The sequence below is a fragment of the Kogia breviceps genome, chromosome 4 (assembly GCF_026419965.1).
Source record: "Kogia breviceps isolate mKogBre1 chromosome 4, mKogBre1 haplotype 1, whole genome shotgun sequence".
Taxonomy (NCBI): domain Eukaryota; kingdom Metazoa; phylum Chordata; class Mammalia; order Artiodactyla; family Physeteridae; genus Kogia; species Kogia breviceps.
In genome coordinates, this window is record NC_081313.1 from 76,765,553 (window position 1) to 76,784,851 (window position 19,299).

Here is a 19,299-nt window from a genome sequence, read left to right on the forward strand (position 1 = left end):
AAACCATATTTATTGAAGCAAGAAAGACTCAGTGGACAAGCTCAAAAATTTAATAAAAATATTAATTATGGTGATAAAGGGCACGTCTTTTTAGAATAAGAAAATCTGTTATTCACTTCTCTTCACTTTTCTCAAAAACCTACAAATAAAACACAGCAATTTCACAATTAAGCCAAGTCTTGATAATCAGCTATCACAAACAGCTATGTTACTGGCAGATGGGCAAGCAGATGGAACATTTTTCATAGCCTTTTCTACTCATGGGAGTCCAGCCAAAAATCATTTTTCAGTGTCTTCCTGAGAAACAAGATTAATTACTGCGGTCATCACTGAAAGCCCACTGTGAGGATCAGGAGGAAGGACAACACTATTTGTAGCTCTTCTGCCTAAATATCTTAGTGTAATTTCTAAACTTGACAGCATGAAAGAAGAAAACAGAGAGGAAAACAGAAAAGAAAACACTGGCAATTTTAGCAGCCTAAACTCTTATCTCCTTTTAAGTTCAATAAAAAAGAAAATATCTATAAAGTGAAATAACTTCTATCACCCTTACACAAGAACTGTGGTAGTATGAACTTTAAGTCTAGAAGTAAATATAAATGGGGGGATATCACTTTAAAAGTTTTGTATACCTCCTCATAATTAGTTGTGGGTGTTATCCAGAACAAAATTCCCCAGACTCAGAAAGGCGGTATTTGTAGCTGAAGTATCATCACTCAAAGGTTCACATTTACCCTTAAATAACTAGTTCAAACAAATTACACCCCTCTTCACAATACCTTCCTCTTTGGAAAGAGCTATATGTATTACATAAGACTTGAAAAGTAGCAATAAAAATCAGTGGGAGAAAAGAATGAAGTTTTCATTTCAGATTTGGTTCATGTTCAAAGCAAAGCAATTCTAGAGAAAGCAAATCACCAGGACACACAGGAGAGGGCAAGTAGGGAAAGAAAGGAAATGAAGCACCAGAAAGATGTTTAAGAGCAAAAAAATTTAATTCTATGTCTAACTTGAGTACTTTTTAGTCATCTATCACAAATAACACTTCTACCTAACTAACGAATTTAGTTCTATAAAATAACCAGATTTACTGAAATTTTTCTGATTTATTTCTTGTTATTCGAAATCACTTCTTTTCCTACACAGATTCTCTCCAGGAGCAATCAGATTGCTCATCTCCCTTCACCTTCAGCCCTACCAATTAGTCTAAAATGGGCCCTGATCACTGAATGTAAAGCCTATTGTGCACCTGAAGCCCCATTTACCAATCAGTTCCAATTAGAGATACTTGCATCTCTAGGTCTCCTGAAAGAGAACAATAATAACACGTGGGACCCAAGCTGCTGCTCCACTAGCTGACTGCTTCTTCCTTCCCATCCTTCTCTATGCTTCCAGCATGTCAGCTGCTAAAAGCAAGAAATTGTATCTGTTCCCCACTGCAAAATTAATACAATATGTATGTTACAGAATTAACTGACTAGTCTGTTACTCTTTTATGTTTGAGATTCTGAATAATGATTGCTATAGCTAACAGGATAAACAAAGCATGTTTCCTAAAATTAGCTTTATTATATAATACTAAGAAAATAAACTCATAAATAATGATACTAACCGAGTAAAATATTCCAGTGCTTTCTCTATGTAGTCTACAGCTTTCCCATCAAGATAATCGACTAGAGCTGCTTTTGCCATCATGAGATGGCATTCACCCAAACCTAAAATCAGGTAAGTTTGTAGTTGTTAAAATATGTAAAAGAAACACTGAGAATGAACATCAAATAAATTCATTGGTGTTATATTACAGCCACTTTCCAGAAAACAAAACTTAATGGTATTTTATAAAAGTTATCTTTAAGCATGGCCTTGATGAATTTATTAAAGAATTCAAATGGCAGGGTTCTGCTGGAATAAACATGTACTAAAAGATAAAAACTATCTATGGAACCTAAGAATTTCCTTGATTTTGGGCAAATTACTTACCTCTTAAAATCTTAGCTTTGAAAATGGGGATATTACCTAATAATATCTAATATGATGCTACTTGCTATCATATTACTATTTATTAGGTGTTGTGAAACAAGATTTGACCTCTTTATATTCAAAACTATGTAGCAAACTATATAATCAAAATTAAATGAAACAGCAATTTCCTAAAGTGGCCAGTAAACATGTAATAAATGTGAGTTCTCCTTCTGTTAAGGAGTTTTATAAAAAAAATTTTTTAAAAGGGTTTCAAGGCCTAAGTTACATGTCACTTAAAACATACACTATTTCTGAATTAAACCCCCCATTGTTTCTTTAAAAAGGAAAAGGAAAAGGAGGGAAACAAATATAATGAGCTCCAGGTTTTTTTTAATAGTTAGAAGTAATCATTACAAAATTAATTAAATATGGATGGTGGTGTTTTATTTTAAATTACCAAAACTAATTTGTTAAGAAGGAACAGGTATTATAAAGGAACTAAAATTAATTTAGATAATTACAAAACAATGCAAGTTGCCTCTAAAGTTCAACAAGTTTAAAAATGAGATTCTATAATTTACAAAGTAACTAAAAGGTATTAAGATATTCTGAGAATAAGTGAATTAATTATCAAAATATAAGAGCAGGGAAATTCTTATTTTAGAGATCTGTTTTTAGATCCCACAGCTATCATGCTATTTATCTAAAAGCTAAATCTCTATCATATTACTATTTATTAACTGTTGTGAAACAAAATTTCACCTTTCTATATTCAAATCTATATAACAAGCTATACTATAAGCGGTTCATACTGGACACTTGCTGTTGACTAAAGAAGTCCTTTTCAAGTTACTCGATACATTTAGAAATTTATTCAAGGATTTTATACTTCAGTATCACAAAAGACAAAGGAGCTATTAAAGAGAAATTACCTTTCAAAGCAGGCACATATTCTTCTTTCTTTCTAATGATCAGCTGGTATTGAGCTACCGCTTCTTTATATTTGCCTAGGATTTGCTGTATTGCTGCAACCTTAAACACACTGTATGTGGATTCGGGGTTCAGCTCACTGGCTTTTGTGAAGGATTTCAAGGCTGTTGTATAGCCACCTCTGCTTAAATATGCCTCTCCTAATGACTCCCAACAATTGAAGTCCTTTGGGTCTGCCCTCAATGCTGCCTGTAAACTAAAATTTCAAGAAAGAGTAAGAGAACTAAAAGTAATAGAACCACTTTCATATCTGAAAGAAAAATACAAAGTAATTTAACTGAATCACACATATCCATGGTTCCTCCTATGGATAAAAGTGGAAAACCACATTTACTTAAAGCAAGTATACCTGTTCCTTTTATGACATGGGTTTTTTAATACTAAGAAATTTTATTGTAATTTTAGAATGAATAAAAACAAAATAAATTTTTGAAGAAATGCGCACCAAAATTTCTTTCCCTGGACTATGCAGGAGAACTCCAGTTTCCTATCCTACCAGAATAGGTATATATCTCAATATGCCTCATCACAGCCTATAAGCCCCCACCAAGCCTCCTACCAAAACAAAAATATGAGAGTTGAAAAATAGGAACAGGCATGCTTTAAATTTCTGATCAGATTCCATAGCCATGAAAAAATTTTAAATGCCTGTATTCTAGGTATTAACATAAATCAGAACAACTTTGACTCAAACGTATTTTCTTTACATGGTTCAAACCAAATTACTAAAAATGAGCTGCTCCAAATGCTCTTCAAGCTGGCAGTGTCTCCCCTTCCCCAAAACAATGCTTGTCAGTGGGAGAACAACAAAGATATTAACCTTGGCTTTTTACCATTCCTTAAATTTCTATTGAGAACTTGCTATATATATGATACTATTACTACTTCACTTCCCTGGATGGCTCTCTCCTTAACACAAGGACATCAGTTAATCCAATTCTGTAATTCCAGTGCCGTGCAGATAATAAGAACCAATCAACCATAAATAAATTTTGCTATTTCTTCCCTCGAAATACAACCTGGTATGAGGCAACTTATAAGTTCATTTTGGATATAAGTGGAGTTTAATTTAAGGAACGATTAGGCTGTCTATCAGAGGTTAAATATAGAAAGGTGCCTTACTCAGCCACTGCTTGAGAACTTTGACCAGCTTTTAAATAGTATAGTCCTCGCCTAAGCCAGGCCCATTTTGCCGCTCCAGCACTTGCCTTTTGAGTGACTGTTGTTAGGATAGCTAAGGCAGTTTCCTAATAAAAAGAAAAGACTAGTATTAGAGATATTAAATATTATAAAAATACTGAACACTTATATAAAGTAAACAGATATATTTTCATTTACCACTTTTGATTTTTAAAACTTACACTGGTATATACTGAACTACACTTTCAACATTAAGTAATTTAATATCTGCCAATAAAAAGAAATTTTACTCTATAAGCAGTGGCAGAAATATTTCTATAGCATCTACAAATAAAAATTTAAAAATAACACCTTTCAAGTACACATATAAAAATATTTCTATTTCTATACTCAGGATAAAAAAAAAGACAAAAGTGTTTAAATTATTAGACATACCATCTCTTCAAGCTCTACACTTAAGTCAACTGCTGCAGCTCCAGATTCAGCATCAGTGTCATCTAATTCAAAAGCTTTCCTGTAACATCCACGGGCTCTGTTTCTATCTCCTACTACATCCCTGTAATAATGACCTAAATAGCAGAAAACTTTGCCCATGTATGTATCCAGTTTGGCAGCCTGTGAAATAAAAATTGATAATAACAGAATATTAAAGTTTGTTTGGATGGGTCCCTTTAAAAACAAAAAAGATAAATACACAGATTAAAGAAAAAAATTAAATATACAAAAATATGCCAAAACTTCCTTTAACGTAAGTTTTAAAGCAGACATGAAGACTGGCCATCACCAGTTACAGAAAACAAACAAGTATAAAAATACTATTTCTCTGCTAAAAGAAATGCGAAATTAGTTATTATTTCATCAGTCTGTTTCTATGAGTCAAGATAGGAATGTAAAACTTCTAGCTATTACACATCTAAAATATAAGAAGTTAAACACGTAGAAGTATATGACTCACATGCCAATAAAAGTACAGTGGAAATTACCTAAAAACAGTATTGTTTTCCAAAGGTACTTATGTCTCATTTTCTATAACACGTGTTTCTTAAATTAGTAACTTTTACATTTTTAAGGTTTAATTTTCTCCTTGAAAACCCATACAACATTCTCACAAAACCTTATGTGTGAGAGATGAAACACAAAAAACAATTCAGTAAAGAGTAATTTTAAGTACCTAACTTATGTGATTATTATATTTGATTTCATAATGAATCCATTTCAACTAAGAACTAAATAACAGCATATGTTACCTTTAGAAAATGGGTAAGAGCCTTTGTTTTATCTTTTCTTGTTTCTTCACCCATGGACCAATATGTTAACCCAAGCTGGTAATGATATTCAGCAACTTCAGCATTTTTCTCAAGAGCTAGCTGAAAACTAAGTCACAAAAGGGAAGAAAGGAATATTCAGATAGATAAATAGACAGATAGATAGATAGATAGATAGATAAATTTTTTAAAAAATAGGAGACACCTAGTTGGAACAATCAAAGTTTGACTTATTCAAGGATGGTAAATTAGAAGCAAGTCATTACTTTAGGATATAGATCATGAGAAAAAAAATGATTAGAAGAGGAAACCAAACTTAAAACCAAACATTATATGTGCTTACTGAACATTATGATCAGCCAATGAGATTTCAAACCCATCATGAAATTTTCTATAGTTACTATGCTACATGCTAAATACATTTCTTAAAAATATTAAGCCTTACAAAAATCAAATTTATGCAAAACTAGGTCTTTATCAAACCCATTCATTTAGAATTTTTCAAGAAATATTAAATTAAGATAGGACTAGGTTTATGAGCAATCTAAATACATCCTTACCATTTTTCTGCTTGTGGATAGTCCTTTTTGGTAAAATGAATCAAAGCCTCCAGGGCATGAGCTTCAGCTAGGTCAGGGTAAGAAGAGAGAAGGTCTTCCATAATCTATAAAGTATATATCTATCAATTGCATATCCAGATAAAAATAACTTTTAACTTAAAAAAAAAAAAGTCAGTTTAAATGAAAACACCAACCTTTGAAGCTTCATCTAATGAGCCTTTGTTCAGATAGGCCAAGCCTTTGAGAACCAAAAGTCCTGAGATATTATTTGCATCAGAAACCTAGAAAATAATTGTAAAAAAGTGCTATAAATCTCCTACAACACAATGCAGCAATGTTTTGCTTTAACTAAAGAATGACCATGGTATAAAGACTTAGAGGTCCTGATTTCTATCACTATTAACACTTTCATTCTTTGCAATCTTTTTATTAAAGAAAAGTTCAAATACATTAAAAAATTAGAGAATAGCATAATGAACCCACATGTACTTATCATCTAGTTTCAAAATTATTAGCTCAAAGCCAATCTTTTCTCATCTATACCTCCACCCATTTCACCACACTCCTGCTTAGATTACCCCAGAAATTATAGCTTTTCATCTGATAGTTTAGTATCTGTATCTAAAAAATACGTTTATTTTTAATAACACAATCATACTACCATTATAAACACATAAACAAAACCAACAATACATCCTTAACATCATCAAATAATTAACCAGTGTTCAAATTTATCAGTTGTCTCATAAAATATTTAAAGAATTTGTTTTAATCAAAATCCGAATAAGGTACATACACTTCAGCTGGCCGATATGTCTCTAAAGTCTCTTTTAATCTATAGGGTTCCCTTCCATCTCTTTTTTCTCCCTTAAAATTTAACTGTTGAAAAATATGGGCCACTTTCACAGTTTCTCAGAGTCTGGCTCTTGATGATTGTATTGTCATGGTATTGACATGTTCCCTGGTCCCCTGTATCTTTTATAAATTAGTAGGTCTAGAACTTTGATCTGATTCAGGTTTGATGTTCTGGCAAGAATACCTCATGTGTACTTGCACCTGGTTATGTCTAGTTGTCTTTTTTTCTTGTGATGTTAAGCAGCCATTGATCTTCAATGCCTAGATCTATTAATTCATTATGGACTGCAAAATGGTGATTCGGTGATTTTCTAATTCTATCATTCCTTCTTTCCTTATTCGATGGCATACTTCAACAAAGAGAAATTTCCCCTCCTCTCATTATCTATTTGATCATTCTGAGGAACAGTTCATAAAGGAAACATAGGATAAATACTTCGATTTTTTCCAATTGGTTCCTTAGCATCCTTCAAAGATTCACTTTACTGAGGATGATTTGTTGATTTTTTTTGGTATCATCATTAACACATGGGTTTAAACTTATATGATGTGTTTTAATATACTGCAGTTACTACTGCTCAAACCATCCCTTCTTTAGCCAGTAAAAAATCAATTCATGCTAGTTCCTGAGCACTTCTGACATAATTCTAATAGCCTTTTATGGTTTCTTTGGTTTCTAGCATTATAAGATGTCCTGGGCTCATCTTGTACATTTTCTGTCTCAGACTTGGATTCTACCAGTTCTTCAAGGAACGTTTCATTTGGTTTTTGGTTTTTGTAAAAACAACAACAACAACAACAACAACAAAAAAACAGTATGGAAAGACCTCTCCAAAGCATTCACCCCAAACACACTATTGGTGGAAGGCAAGTACTGAGAGAAAACAAGAAAATAATATATCTGTTCTTTTTTTATTTTTTTATTTTTTTTAATTTTTGTGGTACACGGGCCTCTCACTGTTGTGGCCTCTCCCATTGTGGAGCACAGGCTCCGGACACGCAGGCTCAGCTGCCATGGCTCAAGGGCCCAGCTGCTCTGTGGCATGTGGGATCCTCCCGGACCGGGGCATGGACCCATGTCCCCTGTATCGGCAGGCAGACTCTCAACCACTGCACCACCAGGGAAGCCTAAGATATCTGTTCTTGAAGGATCCTGACAACTGTTCTAATTTTAAAGAAAAACTATGAAATGCAAAGCCTTTTGAAATATAAAAAACAATGACTTTTTATAAAAATTCAGAACTCTGCAATATACTGAGTGATTTAATTTTAATTTTATACCAAAAATAGCCTTTATCTGAAAAAATATCTTTATATTGTTAAAGGCACCATGTTGTTATAATTCATAATTTACTAGTTTTTGCTAGGGAATTTCAAACTGCTTGAATCAAAAGCAGTAAGAAATCAGTTTCCTTCTTAAATATCAGTCTTTCTCAGAGTGTTTTTTAAGTTGAATAAAACAAGCAACATTCTCTACCATGAAGCTACAAGTGTCCTTAATAATTCTTGTCAATAATCTATGAAATATTTTCTGGAGGGAAAAATTTAGAATACCAAATTAATAATAATCAAGTATTGATAACTCAAGAGGGCAAAAAGAGAAAAGGAGAATAAGAGCAAGAACTAAAGAAAGAAATTGCATCATATGAAGAACATTGTAAGTACTTAACCAAGAGGCAAACAAATAACTTTAGGAGTTTCAAAAAAGTGCAGAGATGGTGAATTCATACCTCTAACACAAATTTTTATAATATTTGTGGTAAGCAGAGAGTGGTTGATGCCTGGTTGACTGAAAACTAAATAAGGTGAAGGGAAAAATTCAATGATAAGACTACCTGATCAAGAGTACGAATTGCTTCCTCTGAAGATTCATAATCTGAGAGTTTAATCAAAGCCTCTGCTTTCAAATGAAGACAAAGATTCTTCTGATGAAGATTGCCACCAGACACACCAAGATTATCTATGTTCTTCAGAGCTGACAAAATTAAGGACATCTGAATGAAGACAACCATAGCACTTCACATTTTTTTTTCTTTTTAAGGGTAACATATAACAAATTGTAGATATAGTAAGAATAAACTGTCAAAACAATATACATGAAGAATAATTCAAAGCTAAATATAAATTCTTCCCTGAACTCTTTATGAAAATATCTGAATTTGAAACAATAGATCTAAATTTAAAACCTCCATCTTCATGTAACATGTAATAAAACTGAACATCCTGAAACACAACAATGGCTGTCTATATCTGCTACATACAGAGGTTAACCCTTAGCCAAAGCATCTGTCACAAAAATAGCACACTAAGGATAATGGAAGGGAAAAGAAGCTGAATTAGGATGAACCAAGGTAAACTATTTCCCAACTGCAGAGGCAAGGTCACAGGCCAGGCCAAGAGCAGTGCATCATTTCTCTGATTTCTTACCCCACACCTGACCTACGTGAGCACACGCAGATAGGCTCCAAGATACCATACCTCTCCTTGTCTATTACCTACATTGAAGGAATCAAGAATCTACGTTAGAGTGAAGGTCGCAGGTCACACAAGAAGCTTCCCTGTTACAAAGACAGAGCATCACCATACAAACCTAAACTGACTTTGTCAAAATTCCAAGTGTAGGAAACCTTTGATAAATACTCATTGTTGGTTTAAAAACATAGTAGTAGACATGCACACAGACTTGGTGTATTTTTTTTTTAACCTCCTCAATGAAATTTAAATTAGTTGGTAACTTAAAATACAAAATAAAGCACCATTATCATTCTCCTTTACGATGAAAAGAAACAGGGTTGGCCACCCTGGAAGATGTCAAGAATACCTTGATTGCATGAAAGAACAGCTTCCTTAGGTTTATGCATTCTGACTTGGGCTTCTGCCAGATGATACCATCCAGCTGTGCAGAGAGGGCTTTCCTTTAACCCTAAAAGGATAACAGTAATCACAAAACCCAAAGGTTTCCATTTCGACTGAGATGAATGGCACCACAATCCACTCCCCAAATCAGACTCCTCCCCTCTCCCTCGTAGTCCATATCTAATCAGTCACAAAGTCATATTGATTCCACGCCCCACCACTTCACTTCAGACCCCCGGCATCTATCCCAGATCAATGCAAGTGCTTGCCATCTACTCCAATTCATTCTCTAGACTGTAGCCAGAATATTTTCTAAAAATACAAATGGGATTATGAAATTCCCCTACTTAAGACTTTCTGCTGGTTCCCAGCTGGTCTTTGGATAACGTGCAAACCTCTTAACAAGGTTTGCAAGGCCCCTTTCCAGCCTCAATTCTTGTCCCCTCCTGCTCCCATATTTTATTTTCAAATCTTGCTGAACCATCAGGAGTTCTTTGAACACTAGCTTTTCTCTCACCTCAGGCTACTTCAACTCTTGACCTAAAATGCTCCTCCAGCTGCCAGGCTTGTATTTGTCATTCAGAGCTCAATATGAAAGAAAGTTCATCCAGAATTGTCATACCTGATAAGACTAAATTAAAGCCTCCTAAGCATGGAGATAGTATCCTTATTTTACGAACGAAAACACTGAGACACAAAGAGTTTAATTAACTTTTGTAAGGTCTTGAAATTAGTGAGTGGCAGAATTGGAATTCAAACTTAAGCAGACTCCAGAGTATGTAAGTACATTTCTTTGCTTCTATCCTAAATATATATATTCCTTAAAGAAAGGCCCAAAGATAAATGCCTGCTAACAACTATGCCTCATGTTATACGTTGCACACTGAACACTCACCTTCTGTTAAGTTCCTAACAGCATCTTCGTACTTTTTGTCTTGTAATGCTTTAATGCCTAAACCAATGAGACCTGGACCACTTTTTGAATCCATTTCCACTAATCTACAACAATACTGTTTTCCCTCATCAGTAAGGCTTCCTGGAATTAAAAGAAAAAGTTATTAGCATACATATACCAATATGTGTCAAAACCTGTACACTTAAATCCCAAGAGCTGTCTTACGCATACACTTCCATATCTTGATTCCAGGAATTCGAAACTTAAATAGACCAACAAATGTAGAAAATATTAACATTTCATAAAGAAAATGATGTTCCTTCTTCTTCTTAAATACCAGAAGTAGAAACCACTTTACACACAGCAGTATGGGGAAACCAAACTTGCTGTCGTACTCAAGGGTTTCAAGCAAGACACCTACTGCTACTTGCCACGAGGCTAAGACTCAGCCCACTGCATGCCACCGGGTCTCCCTTTGCTATTCAGCAATAAGAACTTTGGTTGTTAGATGAAGGAATCCCTGTCAAAGGACAGTATCTTTGCCAACCTCTCTCCCTGGACAACAACGTGCTGCTAGAGATGCGGCAGTGAAGATGCCAGATGCAGTGGACTCTTCCAGCAGCCCAGGATCAAAAGACAGGCTACTCAGCAGGATACTGAACAAAGACTTAGTCACATTCTTCTTAAGTTTACATTCAAAACTTTCTTTTCCTATATAAGTTAACAGTTAAGCTTATGTAGTAATCATCCAATGCCTACATTTTGAATTTATTTTGGTAAAAAAAATTAGTTTAGAAAACATTGTAGGTTCTGTTATACTGTATTTCCATTTTCTCCAACCTCAATCATTCTTAGAATTCCTGTTCCCAGAAAAGCACAAAAACAGGTGGAAAATATGATTTCTGTTTTGAGAATAAACTGCGACTACCATTCACCACTTTAATAAGTTGTTTAATCACATACAGAAATTCTTAAAAAGTAATTGAGATGGTAATTTACAACTTGAAGCAATAAATAAGGGGAACAAATAAAATAATTTATCTGAAAGAGACCTGATGCTTTAATACCTCTATAAAACAGCCCCAAACCACATATGGAACCACTCTTTCAGTAACAGATGTCAAAGGTGAATTCTTTGTATGATCCATTTAGCTTACATATTTCAAAATTTTCAAAACCAGATATACAACAATATATATAATCCCTAAGTAATATTTTATATATTAATTTAGAAGTCCAAATTAGCACCAAAAATTCAAAGAATTCATAATGGCTAAAGAATTAAAACTTCAATACTGTTTGGTAAAATATGAGAATAAACTGGAAGAAATACTATCTTGGTTAATAAGCCAGTAAAAAAGACACAAGCCTGCTTCTAGACAAGAATGTCCCTTCCATCAATATGTTCTCACTATCGCTTCCATAAATATGAATTCCAAGAATAGACATGCCTAGTTCCATATACCCTATATCCTCCAAAAGCAAACTACTGGGGCTTCCCCCCACCTTTTTTATCCAGCGGTATTGTCTAAACTAGACATCAAAATAACCTCGAGGACTTGTTAAAACAAAAAATGCTGAACCCTACTCTCAAAGTTTCTGATTCAGTAGTTCTGATATTAGACCTGAGAATTTGCATTTCTAACAAGTTGTCAGGTGATACTGATGTTACTGGTCCAGAGATCATACTCTAAGAATCACCAGTCTACAGTATTTACCAATACCATATACCAACTGTATTACTAGCTTTATAACATATATACCCTGCCTTTGTTGCCTCTGCAGCTAAACAGTAATTTCTGAAGGATAGGGACTAGTATAGTATTTTGTACATGTAGCCATTCATTAAATATTGCAATGATCCTTTAGAAGTACTGTTATGAATTGATGTCCCAAAAGGCTTAGTCTATTAATAGGTAAAGGCTGAGAATTACTGTGGAAAATTAAAAATATTCACCATTCTAAAAGAGAAAATAAAATGGCTACTAAAATTTTACCTTCGATTTCTATCCAACTGAATCAAAACTCTCTCTTACTCCATAGAAACACAATTCATGATAGTCTATCTTGGCTATAAAAACTGCCCTTACTACAGAAAACACACCTGGAATGAAAAGAAGAAAAGCCAATCATGCATCTTTCCTAAAAAATCATCCATAGTTAGGGTAACTAAAAACTGCACACAGGTGAGCAAAGTGTGAATAGGCAGATGAAAATAGTTTCCAAAAGGTCTAGGATTAACACAAAAATCTTTTAAACAAGGTAAGTTTTCCTAACATATTCCCCTTTACTAACATCTGGGAGCACAATTATAAAAGCAAAAAGAGATTCAGGGAGACTATATTCATGTCTAGCCCTAGATAACATACTCTCTACATATAACCAAGTGGCACTTAGAGGATTTCTCTACAGTGTTCACAAAAACCATCAACAGTAATAACAACACTAGTGATCCTGTGTAGAGACAGGAATATTCCAGCTTCAACTCTCAATCCACTTCTTCTCCATACTAATTCTTGTTGAAAATACTATCTAAATAAATGTGGAGGATAAAACCAGAAAGGAAATAGACTTCATTGTTTTTGAATAGAAAATTGTTTATTTAACTTACCTGCTCTTTTTAACATTTAAAAGATTCTAAGATTCCAGATTTAGTGACTTCAAAACAGTTTGGCAATATTTTTATTTGTCAATAAGGCAAGGTAGACTTGGAGCTTATAAAAGACGTTCTGAAAAGGTTCAGAGTAGATGCTCAGTAACACCTATAGGAATTCTGTTTCTTAAAGTTTATCACAAAAAAAGGCAAGAGGTTTTTTTTAATAACTAATTTATTTCTGACATCCCAAAGAAATCCATCAGTGCTGTAGAATTTTTCTTTTAAATTAACCTAGCTTGGAGGGAGAAAAACAACATGTACTCATTTCTTTATTTCCACCTGGATTTCTAATATTTCTGGAACAGAAAATCTTAAACTCTTTTCTGTTTTGATTTGAAGAAACAAGCTTTCTTATCCTCCCGCATTTCAGCAATAAAGCAAAACAAAATAAATCAAAAAGGTCATTTAGCATGAAATAACATTTCATCAAATGACAACTGTGAAAGCTATTCACTATTTGTTATGTGAAGCATCATAAACTGAGTCATTTTGCAAATGAGTCTTCAGGCCTCAACATGCAAAGGAGGACAAAAGAGAATGAAATATATTTGTCCCCAGTGGAAAGAACCCAGTGATTAACTGCTGTGAGGCAGCAAATTCTGCAGGCACTGAAGTACTCTGGGGGAGGATAGATCAGCCTTTAAGAGACCTCACAGATTTTCAGAAGTTTTTAATATATAGAAAGTTTGGCTTAAAGGAGCAATGAAAAGAAGGGAAAAAAAAAAAAGAAATCATTAAGCACAGCTTCCTACTCTCCTACATTAACTATTAAACTTCCACCCCAAAATAATGCTTCACCTCAGAATGTACCTAAGCCTGAACTGCTCCATTCCACAAATCCTTACAACCAACATTTCAGCAGGGAAAGAAGTCTTCCTTGTTGTACCATACATATAAATATTCACCTACCCACTCCCCTTTGCCAGGACACAGATCTCTCTTTCAATTCTGCAAAATACCCCAAACCCTCTTTGAGAATGTTTGGGTTTTTTTTGTTTTTTTTTTTTTCACAAAAATCAACACTCTCTAATCAATCAGATAATTCCTTTGCTATCTCTTTACTAAAACATTTTGTCAAGTATTGAATTTATGGGCAAAACTCTGCAGACTATTTGTTGATCCTATTTCTTCTATAATTTTGTAGGCTTTTTGATATACTAGGGCATATTTACTCAACAAATCTACATTATAGGCTTATATGTGCCTATTAAGAAAGCATTTGATCAGTCCTCAAAAAGAAACGTCAGTGTATTTCTTGTGCCAATTAGCATGTAAGCACGTCAAGAATGAGGGAATGGCACAGACCATGAACAGCTGAACAGGAACAGAGAGAAAAGGGTGAACAGCCATGAATTTTGCAATAGCAGAAGAAGGGGTGGAGGGATGAGTACCAGAGGCCACACAATAAAGAAAATCAGTCCACTTATCTTGGGAACACACTGGGTCTCATGCTAAAAGTTGAAGAAACTGGGTGACTTAGAACTATGCTTCCTATTAGAGGAAAACAAACAAACAAACAAACCACACACAAAAAAAATCATAGGGACTTCCCTGGGGATGCAGTGGTTAAGAATCCGCCTGCCAATGCAGGGGACAAGGGTTCGAGCCCTGGTCCAGGAAGATCCCACATGCCGCAGAGCGACTAAGCCCACGCACCACAACTACTGAGTCTGTGCTCTAGACTCTGCGAGCCACAACTACTGAAGCCCGCACACCTAAAGCCTGTGCTCTGCAATGAGAAGCCACTGCAATGAGAAGCCCGCACACAACAAAGAGTAGCCCTCGCTTGCTGCAACTAGAGAAAGCCCGCGCACAGCAACGAAGACCCAACACAGCCAAAAATAAATAAATAAATTTTAAAAAAAATCATAAGCATGCTTCCTGTACTGAAAGCCTCTTAGCATGCCTCTTCCTCCTTGACTTCAAGGCAACGTCCATAACATTAACTAGCCCTTTCTTCTTGAAACTCTCCTGCCAAGAGAGTTACTGCAATTCTCTTTCTCCTCTAAAAGCCTACTATCCCCTTCTCACACTTCCTCCTCTTCTCCCTTAAATGAAGTAAGTCCGTCCCTGGATTGCTTCTTTTTATACCTGCTAACCATTTCTTCCTACTCTTTTCCCACTGCTGTATTCTAAGTTCCAAATGAATCACTTTGATTAAAAAAGACAGCCCTACTAAAGGCCTCCTAATCATAAAATTAGTTGCTCAATCTCTCAAGACAGACCTCCTTTCGGAAATGCTCTTTCCTTGCCTTCCATGTTGCTTTGCATCGGGTCCCCCACCTTCCTCTCTGACCCTCTTTGCTTCTCTGTTCTCCATCCCCTCTTCCCCTTCTTCCTCCCTTTCCCTTCAAGGCAGCCAAAACTGCCCAAGGTTCAGTTTTCACCTTTCGGCCCTTCAGGCATCCTCTGAAGTCATCCACTCCATTCACTTTCACCTACACGCAAACGGCTTCTAAACCTTGTTGATCTCTCATAGGCAAACCCTGATGAGCATTTCCCTCTGAATGCCCATTAACAGTTCCTCTCAACAACTTACCTTTCCTACAAACCATCATTCCATATTAGTGTAACTTTTCAGGAGAGTTGAAAGTTAAAATTGATTTCTCCCTCCCTTCACCTCTAAGAAATCTCTTCCATTTTTGCATTCACCTGTTACTTTCAATTGCTGCTATCATATTCCCAGTTCATTCATTCCTATAGTTCATTCATTCCTAGCATCACTTATTCTACCCAATCTAGTCTATCTTCTGTACAATCTATCCTGCACACCATATTAGTTTAAGATTTTTATACTTCATAAATCTACTCACTACAACACTTTTAATGTTTTCTTTTCTCATGTTAGTGAAAACTGCTCTTGCACATGTATCCTTGACTCAGCTAAAGTAAGGAAAAGGGGGTCTGCTTACTTCTCACCATAAAAAAATCCAAGACTGAAGAGTTCTGGACTTTAATTCAGACACCAGGGGGAAAAGAAGTACAAGTTGGACTTACAAGGGAAAGTTAGAGTGGGGAGAGCCAAGATAAGTGCAATGAGACTTTTGTAACAGGAATTTTCCCTCATTTATCTCAAGCAGTAGTTTTCAACCATTTTTCAATTATGAAACATGCGATGGTCATTAACATACAAAGCATTCCCATGTCTATACTCACTTAGCAACAAAGTGAAAAAACTTAAATGGATTAGGAAAGCTCTGCAATAATTTACAGTCACTACCACACTGGTGCTGGTACTGTTATTTCCATTCCAATGACTGGCTTCTATGAACTATATTCCTATCAGGTGAATACAGGAATGGAAAGGAATGATACTCAAATTCGTTTTAAAACACCTATTCAGCACAGACACTGGCAAAATGGACAACGGACAGGAGCTGTTGTGAAAACCAATATGGTCAACATCCTGCAAACTGACAAGCACAAGATATCCACAGCTCCAAGTTTTGGCAGCTCCCAGAAGGCTAGCTGCCATCACTTCTCTCTCTTCCCCCAACAAAAGTACACAAAAAAGCAACAGCATGAAGCATACACTAAGACATACTCTCTGACTTGAATCTGCTCTGTTTAATTAAAAAAGTAGATCATTCACAAACTTCATTACTTTATCATACTATAGTATTTGTAACAATGTCATTGTGACATTGACATACCACATAACATCAACACTGAGAATGTTAATCTTTCACAAAATCTTTTGCATGACATTCATATCCCTGTGTAATACAGTCTAACTCACTTAATCAAAATATATCTTAGTTATTCTTTCTACGACAGCAAATAAAACTATTTTACTATTCCCCAAAACCACACCTGGTCCCATTCCTCTGCTCATGCCATGTGGCGTATCTTTCACCTTCTCCTGTTCATCTAATTTCTGTGGAAAATTCAAGACCTTCTTCTAGTCCTACCTTCAAAAATACTTCGATGATCAACAATAAACTCAGTAGCTCATAATTCCTCTGTGTCACTATACTTTCCTGTATTTCTTAGCCTTTTCATGTGCACAAAGAATATGTATTGTACTTCCTCTCATGTCCAGAAATACCGAAACAATGTCTTACACACAACAGGCACTAAAACAATTTCTGATTCATAGCAACATCACTCTCACACCTCTGGGATACACAATATAACAAAGAATAAATTACCTGTTTCAATTAAATGCAAACAAAGCACTTCTAATGGATACTGTATAGTAGGATAGATGTTTATCATTCCTTCACAAGCCTTCTTCAACCTAGCAGTCTCATGAGGAAACTTGAAAATATAAAAGTAAAATAAAGTGAGTAGCAGTAAAATATACTTGTGAACACTTTCCTAATTAGAATAGAAAGTCATGTTAGAGATTTTAAAAATCAACTTACTTTGGATAAACACTGAATGAAATGTCTATAAAGCACCTGGTGATCTTCACTAGGAATCTTATCTGATAAGTCCAGTGCATTCTCAAAAGCAGTTAAGAGCTGAAACAAAGAGACAAAAAGCTATTATCTGTAGCATACTTAAATGCCAAATACAATAAATAGTTGAACACAAAAGACTTACTTATACAAACCATACCCTTAACTAGTAACTGCAAATGTGTTTTATTGTCTGGCCCTACAATTTCAATGAGGAAAAAAATGCATAATTAAGTTTGGAATACATCTAACTCCAACTGGCCAGCAGAATGCCCTGAACTAATAAGGGATAACTATAACTTAGCGACATTAATTTAACAAAACATTCTTGTAAGTGTTTGCTGCTCCCTACTAAGTAGTTGAGAGGTACAGTCTCATATGTCAGTGCAGCTGTTACTGCTCAGATCACTTTTAAAACATCTCTTCTGAAATCACCAGCACAGTCTTTGGAACATCTTCAGGATAGCAAATCTTCAATCTCAAAAAAAATTTTTATTAAGTTATACTTTTGGTAAAAAACCAGAGATATGACTGAACTATCATGAAATCATTCTTCTTACATAGTATTATTAACTGACTTTGAAGAAAATTCTGAAAGAAGCCTCCTAAATATTTCCTCAGCAAGGACAGCAATACCAGAATCCAAGGCAAGCACTTTAAAGAATACCATTCATGGGACTTCCCTGGTGGGGCAGAGGTTAAGAATCCACCTGCCAATGCAGGCGACACGGGAGGTTCAAGCCCTGATCCAGGAAGATCCCCACATGCCACGGAGCAACTAAGCCCATGCGCCACAACTACTGAGCCTGCGCTCTAGAGCCCGTGAGCCACAACTACTGAAGCCCACGTGCCTAGAGCCCGTGCTCTGTAACAAGAGAAGCCACCACAATGAAAAGCCTGCGCACCGCAACAAAGAGTAGCCCCCGCTCACTGCAACTAGAGAAAGCCCGCACACAGCAACGAAGACCCAATGCAGCCAAAAATAAATTTTTAAAAAATAATAATAATAAAAATAAAGAATACCATTCATTTGGTTACTTAAGTTCTACATTTTTCAAAATGAATTTTCATGACTTTATAATAAAAATTCATAATACAGTTCACCACCTCAAATTTTCATTTTAAGGTATAAATAAGTAAAGTATAAATAAGTAAAATTTTACTGTGCTGATAAAGTTTAATGATCTTGCAAAAAAAAGAAAAAAAAAGAAGCCTAACAAACAGTCTAGCACAACAGGTTTAAAAAAATAGTAATGAAATTAATCCACATGGTAAATATGTGATACATTTTTTTCTGAACAGACTTAAATAAGGCAGAGTATCACTAGCATTCAAGGCGAAAATAACCCTCCCCCCCAAAAAAATCCTTTTATCCTATTTAACAATTAGAAATCAATTCTTAAAATGATAAGTATAATTAGTTCTCTTTCATGGAGGAGTATAGTGTAGATAATTCAAAATATTTTTACTTATTTTGGCTTGCATTTGATATCCTGGTAACTGATACTATTTTAAGGAAATAAGTCATAATATGAAGACATGGTTTAAAATAAGTTAATAAATCACCTAATTTTGTCAACGTTCAATTTTTTCCACAACTGAATCTATATACATATAAACCAATACACAAACAAATGCAAGTCTTATTCTCACATTTTTATTCCTACCACTTAGGACATTGCCTGACATAGTAATAGGTTCTCCATAAATATTTTCT

General features: G+C 34.9%; 1 protein-coding gene across 8 annotated transcripts in view; it reads right to left on the minus strand.

The window, feature by feature from the left end:
- The window catches only part of SKIC3 (SKI3 subunit of superkiller complex), a 91,408-nt gene that overhangs the window by 53,515 nt on the left and 18,594 nt on the right, over positions 1 to 19,299 (minus strand). For all 8 annotated transcript variants that reach the window (XM_067031346.1, XM_067031345.1, XM_067031348.1 and 5 more), the window contains 12 exons: positions 17,547 to 17,645; positions 17,331 to 17,439; positions 10,524 to 10,664; positions 9,594 to 9,695; positions 8,608 to 8,747; positions 6,112 to 6,198; positions 5,918 to 6,021; positions 5,340 to 5,466; positions 4,528 to 4,707; positions 4,075 to 4,199; positions 2,895 to 3,148; positions 1,613 to 1,715 (listed from right to left, as the gene is read on the minus strand). In XM_067031346.1, coding sequence (XP_066887447.1) covers positions 1,613 to 1,715; positions 2,895 to 3,148; positions 4,075 to 4,199; positions 4,528 to 4,707; positions 5,340 to 5,466; positions 5,918 to 6,021; positions 6,112 to 6,198; positions 8,608 to 8,747; positions 9,594 to 9,695; positions 10,524 to 10,664; positions 17,331 to 17,439; positions 17,547 to 17,645 — 1,571 coding nt within the window. The remainder of the gene's footprint in view (positions 1 to 1,612; positions 1,716 to 2,894; positions 3,149 to 4,074; positions 4,200 to 4,527; positions 4,708 to 5,339; positions 5,467 to 5,917; positions 6,022 to 6,111; positions 6,199 to 8,607; positions 8,748 to 9,593; positions 9,696 to 10,523; positions 10,665 to 17,330; positions 17,440 to 17,546; positions 17,646 to 19,299) is intronic.